The following is a 26,108-nucleotide window of genomic DNA, read 5'->3' on the forward strand; positions in this document are numbered from 1 at the left end:
TAAGGCTTTTAAAAGGGGTAGTGTTGTTTACACATCTTTTCTCACTTCATACACATATTTATAGGTTTGTAGCCGTTAGATTGAACAATCAAATTAAAATCAATGATCAAGATTAACAAGAAGTGTGCACAAGGTAAAAAAAGGTATGTTGAAGATACCCTTCAATTTGACAAAAAAAAAGTCACTACCCTTAAAAAAGAGTGCTGTCAAGCCCACATCTTTGTCTTATTTTTCCATCCATATCAAATTAAATATTTTGTTGGCAAATTTGCCCTCTTGCATATTTTGAGTACATCGATATTTTTACACTAGGGTGGAGGAAGAGTTCGACTCAGCCACACAACGGCCAACTTAATTTAGTATCGAATTCGTCATCCAAAAAATTCAAACCTAAAATCTCTCTTGCATATTGACATTGAGGTACTGTTTGGTATGTGGGACGGGACAGAACGGAGTGGGACGAGGCGTTTCGTCCCACGTTTGGTTCGCCTAAAACGGGTGGAACGCACTGTTCCACGGGATGAATTTTGGGTGAATTTTCGTTCCTCCTCACCCTTGGAACGACTCGTTCCAAATCCATGGAACACAAAATTATAACCTATCCGTCTCCTTCTTCTTCCTCCTTGTTTCCATCGGCCATCTTTGCTCCCTTTCCGTTCCGTCCCGTCCCATCCCGTCCCATTCCGTTCCGTCCCATCTCATTTTCATACCAAATGATACCTGAAGGACCTACAAAGGCTTCTAAATAAAATTAAGATTGAAAATGCTAAAAATAAAAACCCGAGCGTAAACCAACCTTGACAGCCAATCCATTACCCAACCCATCCTCCTCTCTCGTGATAGTGTGTCATATTGATTTGAATTTGGTGACCAGAAATGTGCATAAGGAGGCCAAGATGAGGGGAGGTAAGCAGTTTACGAGCTGTGGTGGTTACGCCCCTGATGAATTGGTTGTAGAACGGCCTAAGATTATGGATTTGGCGTGGATTTGCTTCAGTTGTTGAAGGCTTGTGCAGGTCTCGATGAGAGTTCGCGAGGATTTGGGGATTTGAGATGTTATTGGGGAATCAATATTGAGACTGCTAGAACGAAATTTGCGCACCGTTATAAAAGGTGGAGATACTGAAATTTGTTTATCTATAACAGAACAAACAATTGTGAGTATGCTAAATCCAAAGGCCAATCAAAGATTCTTTGACAGTTAAGTTAGTAAGTAATATTAAAAGTAGGTAACATGATAAGTTTGTAAATTGTGTTACTAAAGATGAACTCTAAAATGATATATTTCTACGAAAATAGATCCTCTCCGGATATTTCCCTCTAAAACTCAGGGATCAAGTGATCCAGACCTTTAAAATTTGATCCAATGGCAAAAAAAATATTATAGTTTTTAAAATTTTTTACTGACTTCTCTATTTTTAACCGTTAAATCAAAATTTAAAGGTCCGGATCACTTGATCCTGGACTTTGAAGAAAAAGATCCGCAGAAAAACTCTTTCCAATTTATACTAGTCGAAAATAGGACATTTTAGAATGGTAGAATCACATGAAAAATCCTAGAAAATATTCATACTCGTACTCATCTAGGGTTTTTCCCAGCCAAATGATAATATAAATAGTCGGCTATAATAATTCACTTCACTCTTGTTCTCGTTCTACCCAACTTCTGTCTTTAGCCGCCTCTCTCCAACTCTCTCGCAGATCGCCATGGCCATCACCTTCTCAGATCTCTACACCGAGGCCGGTCTCAAGTCCCTCGACGAGTTCCTCGCCGGAAAATCTTACATCTCCGGGTAACAATTTCTTCTTTCTTCTTACTTTTTTTATTCTGTTCGATATAATATATATATATATATATATATATATATATATTTTTTTTTTCCGCTTGGATTTTACTTTATTTTTGGTTTTTGGTATAATTAAATTAAAAAAATTGACGAATAATTCACTTATCATCCCAATCTCAGAGACAAGCTGACTTTGGATGATATCAAGGTGTACGCCGCTGTGCTGGAAAAGCCCGCCGGTTCCTTTGCCAATGTGAGCAAGTGGTACGACGGCCTTTCAGCCCAACTCGCTGCAAACTTCCCCGGCAAGGCTGCCGGAGTGAGAGTCAGCAGCGGCAAGGCCGAGTCTGCTGCTCCTGCTCCATCTGCCGCTGCTGGAGGCGATGCCGATGACGATTTGGACCTTTTTGGAGATGAAACCGAGGAGGACAAGAAGGCCGAGGCGGAGATGGCGGCAGCCAAAAAGGCTTCTACCAAGAAGAAGGAGAGTGGGAAATCCTCTGTTCTTTTGGATGTCAAGCCTTGGGATGATGAGACTGACATGAAGAAGCTCGAGGAGGCTGTTCGGAGTGTCGAGAAGGAGGGTCTCTTCTGGGGCGCATCGAAATTGGTTGCTGTTGGTTACGGGATCAAGAAGTTGCAGATCATGCTCACCATTGTCGATGACCTTGTTTCCGTCGATGACCTCATCGAAGAGCAGCTTACCGCCGAGCCCCGCAATGAGTATATTCAGAGCTGTGACATTGTTGCCTTCAACAAAATTTAAGTCTACTACTGCGGTGCACTACTCTTCGTTATCATAATTACTTGTTCGACTTGGATTTGTGGTACAATTTTCGCAAGTCAATCTACTTTTGATCTTTACATGATGATATATGGATTTACTTAGTGTTTCAAGTTGTTGGCTTGTGCTATTTTGACTTTTGTAATGCCGAAATTTTACCATTAATGTGGGGGGTTTTAACATGAATGCTTAATTTCTATCTAAATTTTACTTCTTGGTGGATAATTGCTCGAACTTTTTTTACTTTTCAATCGATTGTTTATCCAATCAAGACGAAGTTGGAAGTCGGGTCTGCTCCTTTGTATTTAGTTTCACTCTGTTTGGATGAATAAATCCGTTGTCTAATTAAATGGAATTTGTGAATTGCCTGGGAAAATTATGGGATATATGCATCAAGTTCGGTCATTTTTTGCGAATTGTTTCTTTGATCGCTTTCCAAGTCATGATTGTTAAGGGTGGAAGTACTTGCTGTTACTCCAAGTGTTAAGTTAAATATTAACTAGGTTTTGTGGATAATGTTTCAAGTATATTAGGTCATTATGTCTGCTGGCTAGTGATGTATATCTCTTCTCTGCGTAGTCAATAATTTCATTCGTTCTTTCCCCTCTCACCCGCTCTCTCTTTCTCGCTCTTGTACTTGTTATTAGTGATTATTCTCGAAAGTCTTGTTTTTAACGTTGTGGTGCTGTCATACTTTAGAGTTCATTCGTGTAATTTCTTGTGTGATGTTTCATTTATTACCCTGTTCATAATGTGCCTTCCGACCATGTTCTAGTCAATTGCTGGGTGCTTGATTCGAAAGTGATGGTGCATGTTTGTTCTCTAACAGACTGCATCTGTCCAGCGTCTCTGGAATAATTATTTTTGGTACCAGAATGCAACGAGCTTGTATTTTCTGTCGTAGTGAGTTTATCATATATATTTTAGTGAGTTTTCCTGCTTAGCTCTACTTTTCAACTTCATTGTGCAAAGTCGATAGGAAGCTGGCAAGTTTTCCTTATTTTGTTTTCTGCTCTCTGATAGATGCAAACTGTATGAAAACCCATGAACCAAAAAAATTGCGTAGAAGTCACGTCACCAAACCGAGTTTCTTGTGTTCTACATGGTGTTTATTTCTGTTGTTTTTGCAACAATTTGGGGCTCAAACTATATTGTCTGAGAAGTATTGCATCTTTGAGAAGGTAAGTGCAAAATTTGCCTTTTTGGAACATTTGCATCTTTTGACAAGTACTGTTATATGAGTATGGCTGCCCGGCGAGGCCGCTCGGTTCGGGTTCTTCTACCATGGACCAATTCCGAGGTTCTTTACCAGAGTCCTTAGCCAAGAACTCGGGTTTAGGTGATGGCTTCTTGTTATTTATTTTTTTTTTTTTTTTAATCAACCCCATAATCTTATTAAGATTCATAAGGATTCGACGTGATCATGGAGTGCCGGCTGTCGACTACCTGACGCCCTTCCCCTCCTCCTTTATCCGGGCTTGGGACCGGCCATGTAAGACATAGGCGGAGTTCCATAATCTTATTAAGATAAAAATAGAAATACAAATGAGGAGGACATAAAGCCAAACCTCATTGATGGAAATAACATAGCAAGTAACACGATAAGGGAACCCCAGTTACAAAGAAAACATATGATAAAAATCATTTGAAACAATAGCTGGTAGAAGCAGAAAAGTCATGACTACAAGCAAACGCTGCACATGAATGAACGTTGGACCACCAGTAATATGCATCGTGATCTACACCAAAGTTAGCTAAGACATCGGCTACACAATTGCCCTTGCGAAAAATATGGGAAACGAAAACATGCATATGCCTAATCTGCCACAAGCAATTGCTCCAATCAACACGCAAATACCAAGGAAAATTATGGCTTCTTGTCCTTTTGTCTAATGGGAGCGTTTCAAAGCGCAACCAAGTACATTTCGCTTGATACTGTTATATATTGTACATCTTGCCTTAATTCTTTAATTAATTACTGTGAATAATTTATATGCATCCTGGTGCCAATTTGCCTTTTTATATTTAGATTTTATTTATTTCCATTTATTTTACAGTTTTAGAACCAAGTTCGAGTTTGTGTTTGGAAAAATGGCAGGTTCCATTTGATTAATTAGACTAATTGATGAAAGCTTAACAACTCTGATTTGAAGGGATGGTATCAATCGCCATCACTCTTGTTTACTCTTTAGACCTTCGACTTCGAGAGGTGAGGTACATAGTGGTCAAGCGCAGGCTGGTCTAAAGAACGAGAGTCAAAATTTTTTTTTTTAAAGGAAAACTAATAAAAAGGGTTTGAAAACTTTGAGTTTTAATGATAAGGACAAAATAAAAGGTAAAGTGAATAGTACTATAATTGACTTTTTAGTGTAAAAATACGGGTTTTTATTAAAGTGAACAATATCGAAATTTTTTATTAAAATTCCCTTTTTTTTTAGTAATGTCACTAATTTTTTTTTAAAAAAGAAAAACTAATAAAAGGAATTTTAAAATTTTGCATTTTAATCAAATTAAACCATCTAATAACTTTATTTAATGATAAAGACAAGAAAATAAAAATATAAAAATAAAAAGACAAAAAAGAGCTAAGCCCGGCGAGTGCACACACCTCCTCCCGTCCAAACTGTTGGAAAACTTCAAACTGTGATCTTCAGACGTACCTAAATTTAAACACGAGATTTGATCCACCACATGAACCCTAGTGGAAAAACTAAGTCTTGATAGTGGAGAATTGAGCACATAGCCATGGAAGCTATCTTGAAACCTCACCTCACGGTTTTTCATTGTTGGGAGGGGAAGAAAGCACAGAATGGAATTTGAAGCAAAATGGGCTTTTTCTTTATTTTATAATTTACTAGATTCAAATATAAAAGTTAAAAAAAAAATAATATGAAAAGGAGAAAAGTGGGAGAGAAATGATTTTTTTGATTTTTTTTTTCTAAATTAAAATGCAAGGATGAGGAGGTTTGAAAGAAAAAAAGTGGCTCTTCAAACATTTTTCGATTTTGTGCTAAAAGATTAATATCAAGGATTTAAAGAAAATCCCCCTTTTTGAGTGGCTTTATTTTGCTCCTAAATGTATTTTCATCCCAAGTTTGTCATAAAAATTTTTGAGAACTAGCACTCCGAAAATTTTATTTTGCATTATTCATAAGTAGGGGTGCAACATGGGTTGGGTCAACCCAAATTCGCTCATGCCCAACCCGATCGAGAGGTTAGAATGAAGTAAAAACTTGCTCAAACCCAACCTGACCTCAAGCCGATTATTTATTAGGTTGTAAGAGCGGGTTCGGTTCATTTCTGTTCGGTTTTTTTACCTAAGCCGAAAACCGAACCGAAGTTTCTATTCGGTTCGATTTTTCTTTCATTTTTTTAGTTCATTTTGACTTAGGTTGGTTTTTGTCGGTTCAGTTTAGATTCAGTTTGGTTTTTATTTTTTTTTATTTTTTTATTTTTTTTATTTTATATATTTTTTCAATAAGTCTATCACCGTTGCTTGGTACACTATATCACTAATGTATGCATTGTTGAAGCTTCAAAGGGAGGGCAGATGCATATTTATTCCATTACCAAAAATAAGGGAAGATGCATATATTTCAGTACCAAAAATGATAAAACAATTTAAATAATTATATGCAATGGGAAATTAACATAGAATCCATTTCATACCATGTATTAGTTATGCAATTGGCTCCGGCCAAAATCCATTTGATCTTTAAGCAGTCGGCAATAAAAAAACAATAACAAATCCTTAAACTAATTGCACATGTACACAGTGTAATGTATTAGTTAGTAAGGGTTAGTTAAGTATTATAAAACTTGTTTAAATGGGTTTAAAATTCGATTCGGTTTAGTTCGGTTTCCGAACTCTTGAAATAAAAACCGAATCAATATAATCCGGTTCGGTTTGATATTTTTAATCCAGTTTGATTTTTCTTCGGTTTGGTTTATTTCGATTTCGATTCGATGTTAAGTTCGGCTCTTTTCAGTTTTCGGTCTTTCGAACCCACCCTTATTGGGTTGGGTTGATGCTTTGCTCGTCCATATCAACCCAAACCCAATCAAATTTTTAACCCAAATTGCTCATGCATATATTACCTATCTCACTTCGTATTATAAACGCTAGATACAAGTTTGGGATGGCTATACCTGAAATTTGTTGTTTGCTTTTCATTTGAACAATGAACAATAGTGTTGCTTTTACGTTTCTTTTGGTTAAAACATTAGTATTGTCTTGTCATTTAATTTTAACTTTGCATGGTTGAAACTTTAGAAATGCGTCCCACGCTATTTGGTTTATTATTTTTAGGGATGGTGATGTGTAAAATTGAATTTTAAATAGTTTTGCATTACTTGGTTCAAAATTTGAGATTTATGTTATAAAGTAATGTGTTAGAAGATTAAATTTGATAAAATTGGGCAAACCCGAACCCGAATAAATCCTATGAAACCGAACCCAACCCAAACCCGAATTAGAAAGGTTGGGTTGACCATCTAACCTGCCCAATTTGCTCGAGTTGCGCCTCTACTCACAAATGTATTTTTCTTTCAAAATATAGAAGTTTGGAGGGTATAGTGAGAATTTTGAATAGCTAATAACAATCCTCAAATTTTTTAAAATGTATTTAATAAGAAAAAACATGATGAAAGTTGTCAGGTGTGCTTAAAAGTGATGTACATAAACCCTCACTTAATCACTGTCACTAAAACCCATGTTGGATTCCATCCGGATCCACTTTACGAGAATCCTAAGGATTTCCCACATCTTAGCAGTTCATCGTATAACGTGTGGTTAGAAATTGTTTAATTTTTTTATTTAAAATTAAACACAAATAATATCTGACGAAAACTGACTGCACGATATACGATAAACAGATTGAAGATCCTTAAGATCCCCACAAAGTGAATCCAGAGAGGATCCTTTTCCACAAAAGTCTCCATCTTTAAACCCGTTTTCTTTCCAGAGAATCCAAGCTCAAGCAAAAGCAAAAGCATCACGATTAACTCAAAGGCCGAAAGACTGGTGAGGATCACGATTTTAAAATCTTCACACAATTGTTTCTAGATCTATATCTTGGGGCAGTCTTGTAAGCAATATATTCATATGTTATCTTCTTTTCACTGGACTCAATCTGAGCTATTTGTGTAAGCTCGTATCTAACTATCAACCGATTCATTATTTGTATTAATACTGAACCTTGTACCTTGTATCCCACATGGTACCTCCTGGTCTTCTCCTTCACCACTCAGTGAAGCCTGCTCAGGAAGGGATTTGACTGCTATACATGAGATCCTAGAGAATATCGGCTATAAAGACGATGGATTGACAAATGAGGTCGTATTTTTGTTTAATTAATGTAGAAGTATCTAATAAGTTGTGTTGTATATATATTTAGCCTTCTCAATAGTTACGTTCCACTGCAGCTTGAACTGACCAAATGCAGGAATCATTAGATTCAAAGAAATGTGGGGATTCTGCTTTTAAGCACTAGGACTTCAGAACCATAATTGAGTGTTATTCACAGGTAAGGTTCTTATTATGATACTTGTGGGAAATTCTGAGTAGAGGTTTGATAAGAGTTGCTTTCATGTTCCTACCGATATTCGAATTTGGCCTTCAATAGGATATTCTTTATCTGACCTGTTAAAATAAATTACTAAACGCAGCTTCGTACGGAATTTTGTTTGGCGTTAGATTTCCAGTCAGAATACGATCGTTACATTTAATCTTCTAATTCATGATTGGAAGAACTGAAGGAACAAAATCGGTAGTTTAAGGTACCTTAGAGTATCTGAAACTTAGTAACTCTACTTGCATGACCAATAAAAACAACAAAACTGAAAGAAAAGAAAAATTAGTAAATCCTTAATTGCTGCTTTTTCTGCATTTTTTTTATCGTTGCTGATAGTTCTATTTTGCTTTCAGTTCATTGGTGTTGGAACGATGGTTTCTCCAACAATTTTTGCCCGCCATGGTTTGTCTTATCTCATGAGTGACAAAGCCTCAGGAAGCTACAAACGATGCAATGCAAGCACAAGTAGTTTCCCCAGTTTGGCCCATTGCATGTTATCTTAGGCTGTTGCCCTTTCGGCCCTTGGAATGGACATTGAAGCGTAAGCAGCACTTAAGGAGGTACTATGCTTGAGTCCAAAAGGAGCAAAGCAGCTGGACAGAAGTGAAAATCTAGGCCGCTCGACCAGGTGCCTAGTTTGCCACTTCTCTCGGTTTGGCTCTGAGCTCATGTATCCTTCGATCGATCATAATGTTTAAAACCACTGGAGCCAAAGCTTCATCATTTCCACGGTTTAGATTTTGTCATTTACCAGCAGTATATGTGTTGTATTTGAATTGATTTCCCGTGAGTCAAATGATTCGAGTATATAAATTTCTTTGACAAAATGGAAAGAAAAAAAATAGAAAGTCGTAAAAAACACTGGTAGGAAGGATGTCATTCAGAAGCTTGTAATTTGTGTACAGAAAGCATATAGGGTTCCTGGTGTATTATTTCTGATGAAAAAATAATAATAATTAGTTTGTTGATCGTCGTCTGATCATTGATAGACATATGCACAAGATTGCAACCAATCCCTTGAACTAAAATTTACAACAAATAAAACAATCATATGCAATCCAGAATTAACTAAATTTCTTTAGTAAATATCATGATTCAAAACATATACTGCAGAAAGGTCTTGATAAAGTAAACATAAACATAAACTTCTTACAAACAATTAACACTAACAAATCATCTGCCAAGGACATTTAGAAGTAAAGTTCTTTATTATGACAACTCAATACTTGAAAACTTAAAACAGATAAGGCCCGTGAAGCTGTTTCAGTGAAGTGAACCCTTTTGTGTTGTCTCAGAAAGCGCTGAAAATAAAAATAAACAAGCATGCATAATTAAGTTTTGAAGAACACAACCAAATTAATCAGAAAGACTTTACGAAGAGATACATGCATATCGCTTAATTTAAGAAAGAAAAATAAATCACATTTACGTACCATTGCTTAATTGAAGCGCCGCTTGATCAAAATCACCCTCACATAAAACCAATCATTCAAGATATTCAAGAACCTGAAGTACGAGTATCTCCATGGCCTGATAAAAATCAGACTGCCACAAAATCCCCAAAATCCAACAATAAAGCCAAGTGCCATGCTGACGTAAAATCCCCATGTTATAAGCTCATCCTTTTCTTCTTCGTTGCTCGAGATCGGAGTTTCCTGTTGATCATCACACATCTTTGGAAGTGGAGGTCCGCACAGCTGGGGATTTCCAGCATAATTAGAGGGATCAAAACTTTGGAGCTGAGTGCCTGTTGGAATTTTGCCAATAAAGTTGTTGTATGACAAGTCCAAGACACTAAGACCATATATCTGAGCAAGGCTTGTTGGAATTCTGCCTTGTATCTGGTTTCTTGACAAATCAAGTGCATCCAATGATTGCAACTTTCCAATCTTTGCAGGTAACTCACCTGTCAATCCGTTTCTTGATAGGTTTAAAGAAACTAACCCAACAAGATCCGTGATTTCACTTGGAATCTCCCCCGTTAATCTATTGCTCGAGAAATCAATTCTCTTCACAAGTCCCAAAGTGTTTCTATACGAGTGCATTCTTCCCTTCCATATGAATGTTGCATCATCCATATAACCAACGCCATCAAAAAAATCATCTCTTTGGTACAAATGTTGAAGAATCGGAGATGAATTTCCTTTTTGTGCTAGAACAGTCAAATCGTTGAGGCATTTTGGTATTGTTCCAGAGATGTTGTTGTTAGACACATCCAAGTTTTGAATGTTTGTAAGACGGCATAGTTTAGACGGCATGCTTCCGTTGAAGTTATTAGAGGAAAGCATCAGGATAACCAATTTCTGAAGGCTAACCCCTAACCATTTTGGTACCCGTCCTGATAATTTATTGTATCCAACATCAATAACCTGTAAATTGGTGCAGTTCTTGAAGGATGAAGGAAACTCCCCAACAAATCTATTGCTTCTTAATTTCAACGTTTTCATTTGATATAGTGAGCCTACTGTGGATGGAATTTTCCCGGAAAAAGCATTGTAACTCAAATCAAGCATGACTAGATTGTCCAAATGTGTCAAGCATTCTGGAAGTTCTCCAGAGAGATTGTTGCTCGAGAGATTAAGAAACAATAATCCATTGTATGCTTCACACAAGATAGAAATCGACCCCGAAATTTTATTATTAGAGAGATCCAAACATGACGCACGTGATAGAGTTGAGGGAATTGGACCTTCAATTTGGTTCGAACTCAGCTGTATTTTGGGGTGATATACGAAATCCACTGTCAAATTTGCAAACATTTCTCCAATCTGGTTATTGGAAAGATTGATATATGTCACGTTACGAGTCATACCCCAAAACCAGCTTGGAAGGATATCCACAATTTCAGCGTTAGAAATATCGAGGTATGCATACTCATTCTGAGTTCGAAGCCATTTGGGAAAATATGGACCCAATTTGCAAGACCTCAAACATATATGGTCCAATTGAAAAGGAGGAATCCAATCGGAATGGAAGTTTAAAGCTAGCAAGTTAGAGGACAAAGCCAAAGACTTTAATCTGGAGAGTTTAGAGAAATGAATTTCCGAAACCACACCTTCCAGAGCATTCATACTCAGGTCTATACACTCCAGATTAGGCATTTGCCCAATGCTTTCAGGTATTGTTCCACTTAATTGATTGTGACAGAGAAGTAATTCTTTCAATGATGAATATTTTGTGAGATTAGGAATTGATCCAGAAAGATGATTGCCTGAAAGGCTTAGAATCTCCAATGAGTTCCGATCAGGACATGTAGACATTAATATTTGAACCAACCAGGAAAGCTGTCCACTCAGATTGTTGCCAGAGAGGTCCAATATTTGCAGATTACATAACTTGGAAAAAGATTGTGGAATCCCTCCTTCAATTTGGTTAGAAGAGAGATCAAGATGAACAAGGCTGGCATTGGTTTTGGATAACCATACAAATATGGAAGATGTGAGTCGGTTGAAACGGAGATCAACATGAGTAAGATATTTTGAAGAATTCATGTTGAAAAGAGTAGTGGAATGAATTGCAGGAGAAGGAAGACCACATTGATATAATGTTAAGTTTGTAAGTTTTGGGAGCTTACTAACCATTTCCAGCCAGTCGGGAACATTACTGAGATTGTTCCAACTCAGGTCCAGATATGTTAAAGAAGAAAGATGAGGTAGCCATGAATTGAGATTTTCTACGTTAGCAAAGTAATTGAAGCTGAGATCAAGATATTGCAAGTGGGTAAGGTTTCCAACTTGACTTGGAAATCGACCACCAAAAGAGGCAAAAGAGAGATCGAGGTGTCTTAAATTGGAAAGAGAACCAATGAAATCTGGATGTCGGGTCCCATTGAAGTTAATCCACGAAAGGTCCAAATATTTCAAATGATGCAACTCAATCAGTTTAGGACTCATCATCTTACCTTGAAAACCATAAGTGATATTCTGCGGGTGTCTTTTCTGTTGAAGTGACTGTGAGTAAGCTTCAGGCGAAGAAGACCATCCAAGATTAAGTTGAGTAACATGGTTGGTTCGGCTGCTGCAGTGGACGCCTACCCATGTGCAACAATCTTGCTTGTGGACTTCTCTTCCCCATGAAGAGAGGATATTGTAGTGATCCACGAGGCCCTGTTTGAAAGCAAGGAGTGCTTCTCTTTCCCTCTCAATGCACCTCATCACTCCTCCTGAAGAAATATTTTTGAATCCAAGGGAAAGGGAAGGGTTGACATATTGTAGTAAAGTTAGCACCAGAATTAAAGCACGGAGGAGTTTGTTCAAGCACCTGATTCTGTCACCCTCCATCTTAGTTCAGCTAGGGTGGTTCAAATGGTCAGGACTCAGTGTGGTATGGAAAAACCCCTGACAGTGTAATTTGTTGGCTGTGAATAAATGTTGGTTCGGAAAATTAAGTTTGAAATCGTCTGTAAGAACAATGTCTGGTTAAATAATAAACCAAATCAAAATGTATTATACTATTACTTGCATACTTGTATTTGACGCGTTTTCACTGTTTTTGTTTCGATTGAATATGAGTTATGTTTTTTCATTTCGTTTATCATTTCGTCTTAATTACGCTACAAAGAAATGTTCACAGTCAAGTAAATTACCAGCTAAGGCAACAACTGACGAACAAAATCAATATTTCCAACAAATAGAAATGTATTAACTTGACTTAGTGATTTTTTTTTCTATTTTTTTTTAATAAACGATATTATCTACATTAGCTTTTGACGTTAATAGAACATAAAACTTCCTTCTTATAAGTAAAGAGAATAACACTAAATCGTAGTACTAATAACATTGATTTTTTGTGTTTAAAATTGTTAAATGTATTTGCCTTAGCCTTCGGCATAAATATTTCACGTACTAGGACTCAAAGGCAGGCAGGGTCCAGTGATATAGTTACTCAAAACCGTGTTTTTTCGTTTTCTTGTTTCTTTCGGTGTAAATAGGAATTTCGTTGAATTGGGGAGATTAATCGTTGACTAGACTTGTGGAAATTTGGTACAAGAAACAATAACCAATGCGTGGGAGTGCATTATTGCTCACTTTTTCACGACTCATGGGACTTGTGGAAATTGGTGTAGGAAGAAAGAATCAATGACTGATAGGACTTGCGGAAATTGGTGTAGGAAAAAGAGTCGATGCGTGGGAATGCATCAAGGTTAATATTATTGCTTGCTTTTCTACTAGACTGACTTCTCTTTTCGGTGGAAAATTGTTTTCATTTTGATTTTATTTTTTGCACTGATATGTATATTACAATATAAAAGTAAATATTGTATCAAACACACAATTTTACAAGATTTGAATTTAATATTTTTAACTTACAAGTAAAAAAAAATATCACTGATCTGTAGTACTAACTGTGATAGGAATTGTTTGTAAAAAAACCGATGATGCCACAATTTTCAAGCCATAGAATTGAAAGACAAATTCTAAAGGAAACGGTAACAAAATGACAAAATTCTTCAATAGTACATAGTAGTGATAGTGAAGGATATGAAATTATCTATTCTAAAATTGAGGAGGGATTTGACTGTAGCTTAGCTACAGTCAAAATTTTCCCCCTTGATTTTGCCTTATTTACATCACAGCCACCAAATCTGTGTCTGGGTTGGAGAGTAATTATTAAAAGTTAAGAGGGTAATTGTGTCCGTAGGTTTGAGTCGAATTTCACTTTATTTACAAAATTACCACTGCCTTTTCTTCCCCCCCCCCTCTCCCGACTCTCTCCCTCATCTCTCACTCTTCCTGTTTCTGTCCTTCTCAAACCCTAGCGGCCACAACTCCATCTCTTCCGTTTCTCTCATCCTAGAACGGAAGAAAAATGGAAAATCAGGGCTCTTCCATTTGCTTCCACAGATTTCTCGGGCTCCGGATCGCTAGCATCCGTATGAAGGTTCGTCTCTCTCTCACTCTCAGTTTTTTCTTTTTTCTTTTCCAATTCGTGATCGAATTTTCTTTCCAACTATGTTAGATCTGTTGCCTTCGGGAAGAAATTTTTAACCTAGAAAAGCTTGGTTTTCAGGAAATCGTCAATCCTGTAAGTTTTTCGAGTATCTTGGGGGTTTTGTTTTGCTCAAATATGGGGTTTTATGATTTTGGATTTACAAATAGATTGAAATTTCCTTTATTTATTTATTTATTTCACCTCCCACTCAGAACCTGATGCTCGGTGACCTTTAGGGCAGCTTCATTCTCTCTTCTTCTCCAACCATGGTTCCAGATCCACTGGGCATCAAGGTGAGTTTGATATTGGCCATATTTTTTAGCTTTGTTAGTGCATCTAATTTATTTTTTTGGATGGGTGGTTTTCAATTTAGGGATGAATATTGTGTTTAAATTTTGCTTTTGTAAGTTTGGGGGTTGTGTTTAAATTTTGCCTTTCTAATTTTGTGGGTTTTCTGTGTGCTTTTGGATTATTTGATTTGATTTAGTTTTCAATTGAAATAAAGTAGGATGTTTTTAATGATTTGAAGAACTCAGCTGCACTGCATGAACATCTGCTGATAATGTATGACCTTCTTTTGATGCTTTCCAGTTCAATCAAAGCTAATTAGACAGAATCATGAATTAATTAAATGTGGTGTCTTCCTTTCTCCTCTGTTTCTTTTGTTGTTGGGTGAAAGTGAGCATGGGTTTATGATAAAGCTATTTAAAAGGATAGCTAGAGAGAGAGCGGGGGGGGGGGGGTTATATAGTAGGTGTATATAGTGACTCAAAAGTTAAGGCATACTGACAGAAAAATGCACAGATTGGTATGGTAAAAATGAAAAAAAAAAAAGAAAAAAAAAAGTAAACCCAATAGAATATAGAAAATGAAGTGTTTAGGTGAGTTGATATCAATTTCAGATATGTAATCGTTTTGTAATCAATTTGAATACAGCATGTGGAACATTTTGAATTCAGGTTGTCTTTTTCTCCCCTTTTTTCTTTCTGTTTATTTAACTTTGGATTGGCTGCTTTATTTGTTTTTCTAGATTATATATTTTGATCTTCTCTAAAAAACTTCTGTATCGTCCACAGTCACCTGCTTCTGCTCCTCAACTTGCTTGATTTTTAGTTTTCAAACTCTGATTTTTTACATGTGTCAGCAATTGATTGTCTTCTTTTGGAAAAATGCTAAATGGAAAACTGAATTTGGGTTGTCTGATTAATGGTTTTTGTTCTTCATTTTACTAACATTTTTGTCCATTTTCTCCAACTTTCTCTTGCAGCAAAATCACCGCCACCACCCAACAAACCCATTATCTGGAATTTCAATTACTGTGCATGGAGGGAGGTAAAGTTATCTTTCTCTACAAAGTGTAGATTCTTTATTTTGGGTTTCATTTGTTTGTGTTTTGTTTTCTTCGTTGTGAATATTGGTTTTTTTTGTTAATTGTTGAATTGGAGTATTGGGTAACTTGAATTTTGCTTCAAATTGTAGTAATTACTGTGCAAATTTACATTTTTGTGTGAAATTAGAGAGAGTTTCGGTTTTGAAAGTTATATTTGCAAATATAAAAAGAGATTATGTAAAAAACATGGAGGAACTAAATGCGTGTTTAATTGTCATTAAACGCTACCTTTTAGCTATGTAAATCAAGAGGATGGCTCTGCAAAAGGAAGTGTTTTCTCTCTATTTTTTCTCCGACTTCTTTTTTATTTATTAATATCGGTTTTTCCCCGTTTCTAAATGATTCTCATCATTTTTTTTTGCAGTTTTCTGTGGAGGTTTAGTTGAACATGGAGACAATATCCAGTTGCTTGAAGGCAGGAATGTCTGGTATTGCTCACCTGGTATGTTTAATTTTCATTGAATTATGAGATATATCTAATTTAATTAGCAATTTAAGTTGACCAATACTTTCTGGAAGAGTCCTGTTAAACTGGGATGAGACTTGATATTGAACTGGGAAGAGTCCTGTAAAATGGCTTGAAAGATTATTAAACCCCAACGATAATGACTTTATTCTCTCCGAACTACAAATAGACAAACTCTCAAACATAACGGATATATCTTTATTTAAATTGTCGTTTGACATATCAAGATCCTTCAACTTCGCCTCACTAATCCCAATTTTCAGTAGGATTTCCACCTCTATGATTGGAATTTCAACAACAGTAATACTTGGTTGGGTGGTAAGATAAATCCTTTTTGCTCCATTTGAATCATCTTAATTACTTGGATTTGAATTACAACAATTTTCAAGGATTGCAGGTTCTCCAACAACCCATTTAGGTGGAGATTTGATTCCATATTGTTTACACATCTATCTTAAATGCTGTCTTGTAGAATCTGTAGTTAATTCCAAGTTTACTATCTGATGTGCTATTAGATGCTATTTTTTGAAGATTTTTCTTTACAATTTAGTAATTGTATTGCTCCTTTAGCTGTATGAACTCGGTAAAAGTATCAGGTTGTGGACTCTGAACTGTTGATTCTCTACGGTTTCTTCTGCTTTGTCCAATTGTTATCATTATTCCAATTGGGTAATTTTGGGTTTTTAACAATGTTTATTTGTTTATTGATAAATTAGGGGGTCTAGACTCTTAATTGCAGGTGAGAAAAATAGAGAGCCAGCAAAGCTTCGTTGACAGGATGCACGAGTTTTCTGGGATGGTATTATTCCTTCTAGGTCCCAGGTTCGAAACCTGGTGTGTGTGTTTGTGTTTGTGTGGGTGGTGGAGGGTACCAAAAAAAAAAAAAAAAAAAAAAAAACCCAAAAATGTAAATTTGTCTTCCAGTTCTTCTAAATGTAATTTTTCATATTTCTTATGTGTTTTGATTTATTCAATTTGTTGAATTTTGAAATCACTTGATGAAATAAAATTTACGAACCATGTTAAGAGTACTTTTACGCGTCCGATTTGAGTTTAAAAACAACATTTACATTCATAGTGTCTCTTTTGTTCAATGGATAAACAAGTGTAGATGAGCTCGATTATGTCAAATTGAATGCTTAGTGCCCACTACCTGTTTGATAAAAATGCTTCCCACGCACACGGTTTTATAAGTAATTTTACTTTGTTCTGCGTTTTTGTGTTTATAGATTTGGAATTATATGGTGAAACATTGATAGATTTGGAATTTTATGGGTGAAACATTGAAGGATCATACGTTATTACTTTTTACTGCAAAAATTTTGCATATTTTATTCTTCAATTTGACCAGAGTTAATTTCAAATGCCAACTTTCCTTTTTCCTTTTTCTAGGTAATTGATCGTTATGCGGTTTGTAAGTTGGGTTTTTCTAACTGGTGGATTATCGAATTGATAAAATTGGTCAAATTGGTAGAGCATGAGTTATGGCAGCAGGAACAGAAGGGGTTAATTGGTATTCTACCCGTTCAAGATGCTGCTGAGGCAGCAACAGTAGACTCTGTGTTGTTTATCCTTTTTGTTTGTTCATGATTATGTTGAATGTTTTTCAGGTTAAATGTGTCTTTTTCATGTAGTTAAGGCTGATGTATTCAAGTCCCGCAGTATCGCGCGGGCATATTACTAGTGAATATCTAAGATGAAAATAGAATATCTAGAAGTTGTTGAAATTGAATCGAACGGCTAAAACTACTGTTCTAAAAATCCCCGCCTAGGCACTATACGGTTAGCCACCACCTCGATAAATCACTAGGCATTGGGAAGATTAAGATTGGGTGCCTAGACTCTCTAAGTAAGTAATGCACAACTCTAAGACCGTACTTGTTACAAAACTATGTAGGATATTTTGCTCACTTATATTCTGCAATCTCAAAAACTCGGGCAGTTCCGTCAGTAGATACTGAAACAAGAAACTCTTGGTTGGCAGAAACGGAAAGAGACTGAATGGTTTCGGTGTGGCCGCTGAAGGTTCTAACACAATCCCCAGAGCGACTGTCCCAGACTCGAACCTTTCCATCCCCACAACCTGTTGCTAGGTAATTTGATTGACCAAGCCATGTCAAGCATGTCACTCCATCCTGCCAACAAATAAGATTTTTCCATTAGACAGTTGCAGCAATTTAAAATCTACAATGATACTGGCTGGAAGCAAACATGCTCGTAACAACTCGGAATGTTAGAACCGAAAAGGTACACATTATACAAGAAGAAACTCCAACAGACCTCATGTTCACATGTAGCACGGGCCGATGAAGAAGGCAAGTCCCAGATAACAAGCTTCTTATCCATACCTCCTGTTGCGGCCCAAGGGGAGCTGCCATACCCAATTTAATTTATGAGTATAGTGAAAGATTACTACATGCTTTAGAGTCACATTGATTGCAATTGCAAAGATATATACAACACAAAGTTTCCTTGTACATGCTCTCGTATTTAGGATGAAGGCAGGAAACGATGGAGGTGAGAAGTCAACACGTAATAGCTTTTTATCAATCCAAAATTGCAGCAGTCTATCATAATTAATTACAGTTCAATCTGAATGTCCAAGAGGCTGGGATGTACCTTGGTGCAAGCCCAATGCATTCGACAGAATCTGAATGTGAAGCCAGGGAATTAACAACCTGTTGATGGGGAAAAAGGAATTCTATTAAAAGCCTGATAATTCTAGATGTGAAACCAAGGAACTAACCAACTAGGAATCGTAGTGTAACAAAATTACAACATACCTTTCCGGTAGTTATGTTGACGATACGGATAGAACCATCTTCAGCACCAGTATAAGCTAGAGTTGAATCAGAGCTTATTGCCAAACATGTTAATCCAGCAGTATGGTACGGGTGACCTAGAAGACAGAAAAAGTCAAAGTTTTCAATAAGAGGACAAGCAAATACCGTTTTTGCCACAAGTTTCAAATAGACAAAAACTGCTGGATATCAGAAACAACATCAGTTCAGTCTTCACTTCCTGTTAACCTTACCAACTTTTAGCAAGATAAACATGGTACAACTCACTAGCATCAGAAAAAAAAGGAGATATTGAGACCAGTAGAAGATGACAGATTTAGTCTGCAGAGTCTAGGCAAAAAAGCTGAAAACTCAGGACTAGCATGCCCAGATGCAGAGGAATTAACTCATGATACATAAGGAATGATAGATACTAGCACCATGATAGAAAAGGGTACTTTAGGTAAGTTAACTGATCGAAACGAAGATGAAAATATAAATTAAAAGAAATTCATCGTAGGTAATCAAATTCGGTGAAAGGATGAAAAGACAAAGCTTCAGCCCAATTTTCTGTATTGACACCTCATAAAAACTCAAATTTCCGCCAATGTATTGTGTATATTGGTTGAAATTTCAGATATTGAATGCCAATGTCATTCTTCTCGGATATATGACAACTAAACATCTGAGCATCATCCTTATCAATGTTTGGTATAGGGGTTCTCTGCTCTGTCATATTATGGTTCTGAACCGGTAGCTTCTTAATGGAGTCAAAACATTGCAACATCAAATGGTCACAGGTAGAGTAAGCAAAAAGATCAAGCATATTCATATCTTCCTTGGTGTTTTCACAAGTTAAAGCAATCAAGGTTTCATGCTACCTTTTTATATAGGGAACTTTAACGAAAAGCACCCGGTACTGTTCATTTTAACGAAAAACCACATTTTTACACTAAAAAGTCAATCCTGGTACTATTCACTTTACCCTTTATTTTGTCCTTATCATTAAAACTCAAAGTTTTCAAGCCTTTTTCATTAGTTTTCCTTTTTCTATATTGTCTTTTGCTCCAAAACTTCAACTAACTTGTCAGCGGAACAACATAGGAAAGTTATAAGACAGCTTGAACAGATACCTTGAATGACATGAATGTTTTCGCCACTTTTTGGATTCCATACCCTCAAAGTTGCATCAGCAGAACCAGTGCATATTGTTTTACCTTAAGCACGCAGCAAAAGACATGAAAACATAAATCGGCGACAATTAAGAAAAACATCAAAATGCTTTATGAATCAGTTAAATAATTAAATGCAAGATAACAGGTTACAAAAAAAAAAAAATAGTAAGGGAGTGAGAGAGAAGCAAACAGATAGAAGTACAAAGATGAAGAATAGTTACCATCAGGGGTAAAATCACCACAGCTCACGTTGCTACCATGGCCTGAAAACATATTAAGATAGGACCCACTGTCAGCATTCCACATCCACACAGTGCAGTCCTCTGAACCAGCCAGAACCAGATGCCCCCTAGGATGCCACCTGACCCACTGAGAAATCACAGAGCTCATATTAAATTTCTAATAAAGTAAAGTATATTCACAGTAAGAAATAGAGCCTAAATTTTTTACCTCAATGCCCCCTCCAGGACCTTCAAGAGTTCTTTTTCCAACTCCGTACGCTACATCCCAAATTTGAATAGTTCCATCTAAGCTTCCGGATGCAAGCAACTTCCCATCAGTACTAAATGATAAACTAGAAACAGAATCCTTATGACCTGCAGAGTAGCGTAGATGAAGTTAAACTTGGGCATAAGATCCAATGAGTACATAGTTTGGTACTTTTGAGCTAGGTTTCTAATATAAAATTGGGTTCAGCCAAAACCACAAGAGGACGTAAAGTATGCAGAATTCTCTCGTACACCTACCTTGGAGCTCAAAAGCAAAATCTCCTACTCCAATTCTCCAAAGAAACCCTCTGTCATCTCCACCACCGGTTGCAACAAAAGTAGGATCTGTTGGGCTGCAGACAGCTGTGTAAAGCTCACCTGTCCCAGAAAGGAAAGGAAAATAGTTGACACCCTAAACCTTCAAGTAATCCAAGAAATAGAATTGCCCGAGCTAAGCGGAAAAGCATCAAGCTAAAGCCAAAGCTAATACAGATTTTATTGAAGAAGTTGAGGTTCCAGCATAAAACCAATAGGCAAAATGGGGAGTAGCTCAACTACTTTAAGCACATGCAACGTCCCTCCTCTCATCAATGTGAAATTCATTCTCAACATTTATTTCCTAACCAACCCATGTGCAGATAAAATAAACAGTAACATATCATATATATTTTATCTCCTATTCCTAGCACAAGAAAGCAACTGTCAATAACTCCATCGGGGGGCAGAATAATCTACAGTTCCAAAATCCATGCGACTAGACAGTGAACTAAATGTTAACCCTTGCATCTCATCTCAGTGATGTCTACAACAATCACCTAAAGAAAATCCCTTCAATATAAGATTCTGACATCCCTCCACATTAGAAAGTTAATAAAAATGCAAAAACATAAAACATTTCTGCCTAATGCTCTAACTATTTGCCTCTATTGCGGTTGAGTTTCACTCGAAGTGCTTTTTGAAAGAAGCACCAGTTATGTGCTTCTTGCATAAAGCACTTCAAGTGCTTTTCCAGGATTCACTTGCATTTTTACTAAAGAATGGTCCCAGAAGCACTTTCATCAAAAGTGTTTCCAGTCAACTGAAAAGCACTTTCAAACACACCCATAATGTCTACAGCAGCTGAAATGCAGAAAGAAGCACAACAACTGAGCCACTTACCCGTATGGCCAGTAAACGTGTGCACGGAGTCATCGTCATCAGGCTCATCTGAAACCACCATAAAACATTCATACATACCATACCAAATCAATGGAATTAACTCACGAGGAAAAACAAAACAAAAATCATTAGTGTCGGAGACAACATCGGTTCTAGAGAAGTAAGCATACCAACACTTTGATCATCCGCATCAGGAAGATCTGCAATCCACCACAAATTAACAAAATTTTTACATGTATTCCTTACACAAAATATATTAATACATATGTATTACATACATTTACACAAATATATATATATATAGAGAGATGGATGAGGACCTTCGTCATCAACAGCGGATTCGCGGATTATGTCATCTTCATCAAGAAATATGTCCCCCTGGTCATCTTCTTCTTCATGAAAATCATGAGCTGGATTGTTCATCTTCGTCTCTAACACACTGCCAAAGAGAAGCTAAATAAGGCTTGAACTCTTCTAGAAAATAGCACGGCGGAGGTGGTTGGTGGGGTTGGCACGTCTGGGGTGCGGCGGCGGGGGCGCAGCAAGAGACGGAGAGAGAGAGTTGGAGGTTGGAAGTGAATGTTCAAGGTCTGTATTCTTTCTTTCCAAACACCAGTTATATCCCGACACGTGTAAAATATTTCCTTTTTATTAACTTTCTATTTCAATGGCGGTTCTGGTTCTGGGCAATTTTCAGGTCTGCCATTTTTCTTCGATTTTTTCAATTGTTTTTTTGTTCCGATTTTTGCTGCGAGCTGAAGCAAAACTCCAATTTCAAAATTAGGGTTTTGCAGAGTCATCGTCTTCTTACTGTCTGTTTGGTTGCAGAGATGCTGCCAGTGGTGAATATCAATTGAAATTCGCTCTCTTCAACCATGTCATGGTCTAGGGTTTGTAAGAGAGCTCTCCCCCTCTCACCTTACCTCAACAGCTCCCGCCTTTTCACTCTCCACTCCAGGTAAATACCTCCATTGCTTAAAAGGACATGATTTCCTTACACCATTTTTCTCGTTCCGCACGACCCTGTTTGTTTCTGTCCCTTGAGTCTCGATTGGATTATTCAATTAAATGGCAAGGATTAAATAGCAATATGCAGAATCCGGGAAAAAAAAATGTGCGGGAATTGCTTCCGGGATTAAAATTGCAGTTGGAGAAGATAACTTGTGTGAATGCCATGTATCAAGTTTGAATCTTTTGTTGTTTCATTGATTTGATGATCCAGATGCATACCCAATTGTAATTTCAATGGAGGTGGAAGTAGCATTAGTGCATATCAGAGGCATTTCAGCCATGGTGGTAAGAATATGTGGCGTCGCTTTGAGTTAAGCTCGTTCGACAAGTGTGGTAGTCAACTCTTACCATTTAATTCTCAGTCTCTGTTGAGAAGGATCCAGAGACCCTATTCTTCTCTGGCTGCCACGCAACGAAAATCGCGCAAGATGCTTTACTACTTGACGGGTTTGGTTTTTGCAATGGTGGCAGCCAGTTATGCAGCTGTGCCTCTCTATAGAAGATTCTGCCAAGCTACAGGGTATGGAGGCACTATCCAACGCCGTGAGGTCTGATTCTTTTTGATTTTTGGGACTGTAATATTGGTTTCTTTCATTCCGAATTTGTTTGATTTAACAGTGGTTTGCACCTTTGCTTTCTTTAGAGTGTTGAACAGAAGATTGCTCGGCATGCTAAGGATGGCACAGTCACAAATAGGTCCGCGTTCTGCTTCTAAAGTAACCGAGCTTTGTCCTCTTCTTATGTTTACGAAATTAGTAAATCCTTAAGTTTCACTTTATTGTTGCTTTCCCCCCTCCTGCAAAGCCTAAAGTATTCATAAATGAATTCTTTCGGTTACTACCCCTATCCCAATTACACACGAGTTTCACTCACTTTCAAAAAAATAATTATGAAAACCTTTGTTTCTTATTCTAGAATCATGAGTCGGAATTTAATTGGTGGATTCATCTTCGGAACGATGTTGTTCTCAAAGATGTGTAATTTTGTGACTTATGTTGAATAAATTTGCCAGCATTTAGATTTCTATATGACATCCTTTTGCAGGGAGATTGTGGTGCAGTTCAATGCTGATGTGGCTGATGGAATGCAATGGAAGTTTATTCCTACACAAAGAGAGGTTTTTCCTTTCACAATATATTTATTTGTTCGTATATGCATAATTAATCTTCATAACATTTTTTCAACGAAAAGCCTCTCTCTACAATTTTGGTGCTTTACCATAACCTTCTTGCTTTATTTCTGGAAGGTAAGGGTCAGACCTGGAGAAAGTGCACTTGCTTTCTATACTGCTGAAAATCGAAGTTCAACTCCAATAGTTGGTGTCTCCACATATAATGTTACCCCTATGAAGGTACCGCTTGATAATCTATCTTTTAGTGCCTTGTCATGTTTGTTTGAATTGGATTTCTAGACTCTAGTATGAACAGTGTCACAATTTATTATTCTTATTGGGTTCTGTAAACCTTGATTATCTAGATCTCATGGAAATGAATTGTTCACTTATTTTTACTTCTGATGTTGATTATCTTGAGAGGTTTGATGTTCTATGCTTCTTTACTAAATTTAGATGGCACCTTCGAGGTAATTAAGCTGTCGAAATATGCTGTCATAAGAGGGTACCTGAAGGTTGAACTATGCTGTCGTTTTACGATTTCCTGAAAATTACAACAGTTTGCAACCAGAGACAGGTGGTAACACAAAATGGTTTTTTTGGATGAGCTTGAGATAGATCTATACAATGCATTGAAAGTTTCCATTTTCTTGGCTTTCAGAAGATAGTTTATTATATTGATGTAATTTCTTGACATAGAGAGTGGTCTGAGGATAGTGAAGGAACAAATAGAAACACTATGAAATCAATGCCAGCCTAACGAAACATTTGAAAGATGCCTTGACAAATTGTTGCAGTATCAAGTGATAATATGTGTCAATGTGGCCTTAGAATTGAAAGCAGATTTGTGTGGGGAAAATGACTAGTCATGGGAAATATCTCATGAAATCATTTGCACTTATGACGAGCCAAGGGATCATGGGTTTGTGCCAGTTTCCATCGTATATACAGCTTATGAAATCATGAGGAAGAAATTAGTTGGGTTGCGCTTGATTTTGGTAGGGGCTAGTGAGAACCTGGTCCAGATGGTTTTCATATGACAGTTTTCCAAGATTGTTGGGATGTGCTCAAGGGTGATTTCTCTACGCTTTGCCGGAATTTCTTTTCGGGATTGTTAATGCTTACAGTAATATCAGTTGTATTTGTTTGATTCCCGAGAAACCCCATCTTAGCAGCCCATCAGCTTGGTTATAAGTTTGTATAAGATTGTGGCATATTTGCTGGTATAAAGTGATTTAGGAGTCGTCTAGTGTAAATATATATTCACTTTATTTCGGTTCCAAAATCATGCCTATTGTTTTGGTATTACATTTTTCAATAACCTTTCCGATCTGACAACTTAAAAGCCTGCTTCTATGAGTTTCATGCACTTCACATTAGAATGTCTGGGTTCTGATAATGTAATGTTTCCTTTTCCCAGGCTGCAGTTTACTTCAATAAAATACAGTGCTTTTGCTTCGAGGAGCAGCGGCTTCTTCCAGGGGAGCAGATTGACATGCCTGTAAGTAGTGTGCTTTAAAATACTAATTGCTTAGAAGCAAAATTGCTGTACTGAAAGACACGTTACATTTTGCAGGTGTTCTTTTATATCGACCCTGAGTTTGAAACAGATCCGAGAATGGATGGTATCAATAACATAATTTTGTCCTATACATTTTTCAAGGTTTCAGAGGAATAAAGACGGTCTCAGTCTGCCGTCTGCCACTTCAATAACCGCGAACGTGATTCGCATAAAGTTATAGAAACGATCAAACTTGAAATGTTGAGGAAAAATAGGGCAAAAAAGATCATTATATATCAGTATTTGGTGTATTCTTTTCCATATTTAAATGCAGATCATGTTTCCTCAGCAGATTTCAATTTATTACATGAAATTTCATGACATCGACCAACCGAGGACAGGGTTTTATTTGGATGAAAAGATTTAAAGGAAGAGGTCTTGGTTTACATACCCTACAGTGATTATACATTCATTTGTTTCTTCTCACATTTCAAATATATTGTTAGTTTTATGAGCTATTTGTGCGTTATATTTAGGTCGAATACAGAGAATAGCTACCACTAATACCTGTTCGTTCTCTTTAAGTCGGTACATTTGCACGACAGCATACACCTGCAGTCGAGGTCCCTAATCCGATTCCCGCCTCCCCAAGTATTGCTTGTAAGGTCCCCTAGAAAGGGGGATACCTGAGGCCCGATCTAACAAGTATTGCTTGTACAATGTGCCATCCTTGTAACTCTTGATGAAGAGATGTCTCGTCTCGTCTCCCTTGTAAAAAGGATCTTTCGAATGCGCGACTTTGGAGGAGCGATGACTGATATTAACCTCTCTAATCCGGACTTGCCGTAGAAATGGCATTGCCTTTGGTGGCAATGACGGCCATCCGTCGATGAGGAGGAGGAGGAATGCCCTCGCTTGCCCTATTTTTGCATTAGCATAAGTGGTATAGTACA

General features: G+C 37.0%; 5 protein-coding genes and 1 long non-coding RNA gene across 14 annotated transcripts; 4 read left to right on the forward strand and 2 right to left on the reverse strand.

Annotated features, from left to right (window-relative positions):
* The first annotated feature begins 1,277 nt into the window (after positions 1–1,277).
* On the forward strand, positions 1,278–2,776 carry LOC126610213 (elongation factor 1-beta 2-like). Its single transcript, XM_050278210.1, has 2 exons — positions 1,278–1,793; positions 1,968–2,776. The coding sequence occupies exons 1-2, from the start codon at positions 1,708–1,710 to the stop codon at positions 2,551–2,553; spliced, it is 672 nt and encodes a 223-aa protein (XP_050134167.1). The 5' UTR covers positions 1,278–1,707; the 3' UTR covers positions 2,554–2,776.
* Positions 2,777–8,104: 5,328 nt separating this feature from the next.
* Positions 8,105–9,110, forward strand: LOC126586100 (uncharacterized). Its single transcript, XR_007610745.1, has 2 exons — positions 8,105–8,349; positions 8,498–9,110. It is a non-coding gene; the product is annotated as an uncharacterized LOC126586100 (long non-coding RNA).
* An 86-nt stretch (positions 9,111–9,196) lies between these two features.
* Positions 9,197–12,531, reverse strand: LOC126586090 (receptor-like protein EIX2). The gene is made up of 2 exons (XM_050250795.1): positions 9,578–12,531; positions 9,197–9,445 (listed from the first exon to the last, which is right to left on the reverse strand). Exon 1 carries the CDS (start codon positions 12,422–12,424, stop codon positions 9,584–9,586), a length of 2,841 nt encoding a protein of 946 aa, XP_050106752.1. The 5' UTR covers positions 12,425–12,531; the 3' UTR covers positions 9,197–9,445; positions 9,578–9,583.
* Positions 12,532–13,682: 1,151 nt separating this feature from the next.
* LOC126590311 (uncharacterized) lies at positions 13,683–17,569 on the forward strand. 9 transcript variants are annotated; one of them, XM_050255812.1, is made up of 6 exons: positions 13,776–14,024; positions 14,103–14,168; positions 14,312–14,368; positions 15,343–15,407; positions 15,830–15,907; positions 16,198–17,569. In XM_050255812.1, exons 1-5 carry the CDS (start codon positions 13,953–13,955, stop codon positions 15,849–15,851), a joined length of 282 nt encoding a protein of 93 aa, XP_050111769.1. In that variant the 5' UTR covers positions 13,776–13,952; the 3' UTR covers positions 15,852–15,907; positions 16,198–17,569. The 9 variants fall into 9 exon arrangements, 8 of the variants coding, with proteins under 8 accessions (XP_050111765.1, XP_050111757.1, XP_050111760.1 ...); XM_050255820.1 differs by having other exon boundaries at positions 13,777–14,024; positions 16,648–17,569; XM_050255810.1 differs by having other exon boundaries at positions 13,779–14,024; positions 16,195–17,569.
* Positions 17,570–17,615: 46 nt separating this feature from the next.
* On the reverse strand, positions 17,616–22,129 carry LOC126590254 (uncharacterized). The gene is made up of 11 exons (XM_050255755.1): positions 21,853–22,129; positions 21,703–21,732; positions 21,533–21,580; positions 20,633–20,752; positions 20,337–20,482; positions 20,108–20,255; positions 19,845–19,928; positions 18,715–18,830; positions 18,551–18,609; positions 18,212–18,302; positions 17,616–18,066 (listed from the first exon to the last, which is right to left on the reverse strand). Exons 1-11 carry the CDS (start codon positions 21,953–21,955, stop codon positions 17,839–17,841), a joined length of 1,173 nt encoding a protein of 390 aa, XP_050111712.1. The 5' UTR covers positions 21,956–22,129; the 3' UTR covers positions 17,616–17,838.
* Positions 22,130–22,188: 59 nt separating this feature from the next.
* On the forward strand, positions 22,189–25,605 carry LOC126590274 (cytochrome c oxidase assembly protein COX11, mitochondrial-like). Its single transcript, XM_050255769.1, has 8 exons — positions 22,189–22,229; positions 22,361–22,490; positions 22,755–23,091; positions 23,187–23,239; positions 23,588–23,660; positions 23,790–23,894; positions 25,075–25,155; positions 25,231–25,605. Exons 2-8 carry the CDS (start codon positions 22,408–22,410, stop codon positions 25,330–25,332), a joined length of 834 nt encoding a protein of 277 aa, XP_050111726.1. The 5' UTR covers positions 22,189–22,229; positions 22,361–22,407; the 3' UTR covers positions 25,333–25,605.
* The last annotated feature ends 503 nt before the right edge of the window (positions 25,606–26,108 follow it).

The sequence above is a fragment of the Malus sylvestris genome, chromosome 2, assembly GCF_916048215.2.
Source record: "Malus sylvestris chromosome 2, drMalSylv7.2, whole genome shotgun sequence".
Lineage (NCBI taxonomy): Eukaryota > Viridiplantae > Streptophyta > Magnoliopsida > Rosales > Rosaceae > Malus > Malus sylvestris.

Coding starts and splice junctions, on each gene's coding strand:
- LOC126590274 (XM_050255769.1), top strand. CDS start 22,408: ATGTCATGGTCTAGGGTTTGTAAGAGAGCTCTCCCCCTCTCACCTTAC. Junction 22,491..22,754: donor CTTTTCACTCTCCACTCCAG/GTAAATACCTCC, acceptor TTGATGATCCAG/ATGCATACCCAATTGTAATT. Junction 23,895..25,074: donor ATAATGTTACCCCTATGAAG/GTACCGCTTGAT, acceptor TCCTTTTCCCAG/GCTGCAGTTTACTTCAATAA.
- LOC126610213 (XM_050278210.1), top strand. CDS start 1,708: ATGGCCATCACCTTCTCAGATCTCTACACCGAGGCCGGTCTCAAGTCC. Junction 1,794..1,967: donor GGAAAATCTTACATCTCCGG/GTAACAATTTCT, acceptor TCCCAATCTCAG/AGACAAGCTGACTTTGGATG.
- LOC126590311 (XM_050255800.1), top strand. CDS start 13,953: ATGGAAAATCAGGGCTCTTCCATTTGCTTCCACAGATTTCTCGGGCTC. Junction 14,025..14,102: donor TCGCTAGCATCCGTATGAAG/GTTCGTCTCTCT, acceptor CAACTATGTTAG/ATCTGTTGCCTTCGGGAAGA. Junction 14,640..14,754: donor CATGAACATCTGCTGATAAT/GTATGACCTTCT, acceptor GTTGGGTGAAAG/TGAGCATGGGTTTATGATAA.
- LOC126586090 (XM_050250795.1), bottom strand. CDS start 12,424: ATGGAGGGTGACAGAATCAGGTGCTTGAACAAACTCCTCCGTGCTTTA.
- LOC126590254 (XM_050255755.1), bottom strand. CDS start 21,955: ATGAACAATCCAGCTCATGATTTTCATGAAGAAGAAGATGACCAGGGG. Junction 21,733..21,852: donor ATCCGCTGTTGATGACGAAG/GTCCTCATCCAT, acceptor GGTGGATTGCAG/ATCTTCCTGATGCGGATGAT. Junction 19,929..20,107: donor TGGTGATTTTACCCCTGATG/GTAACTATTCTT, acceptor TGCGTGCTTAAG/GTAAAACAATATGCACTGGT.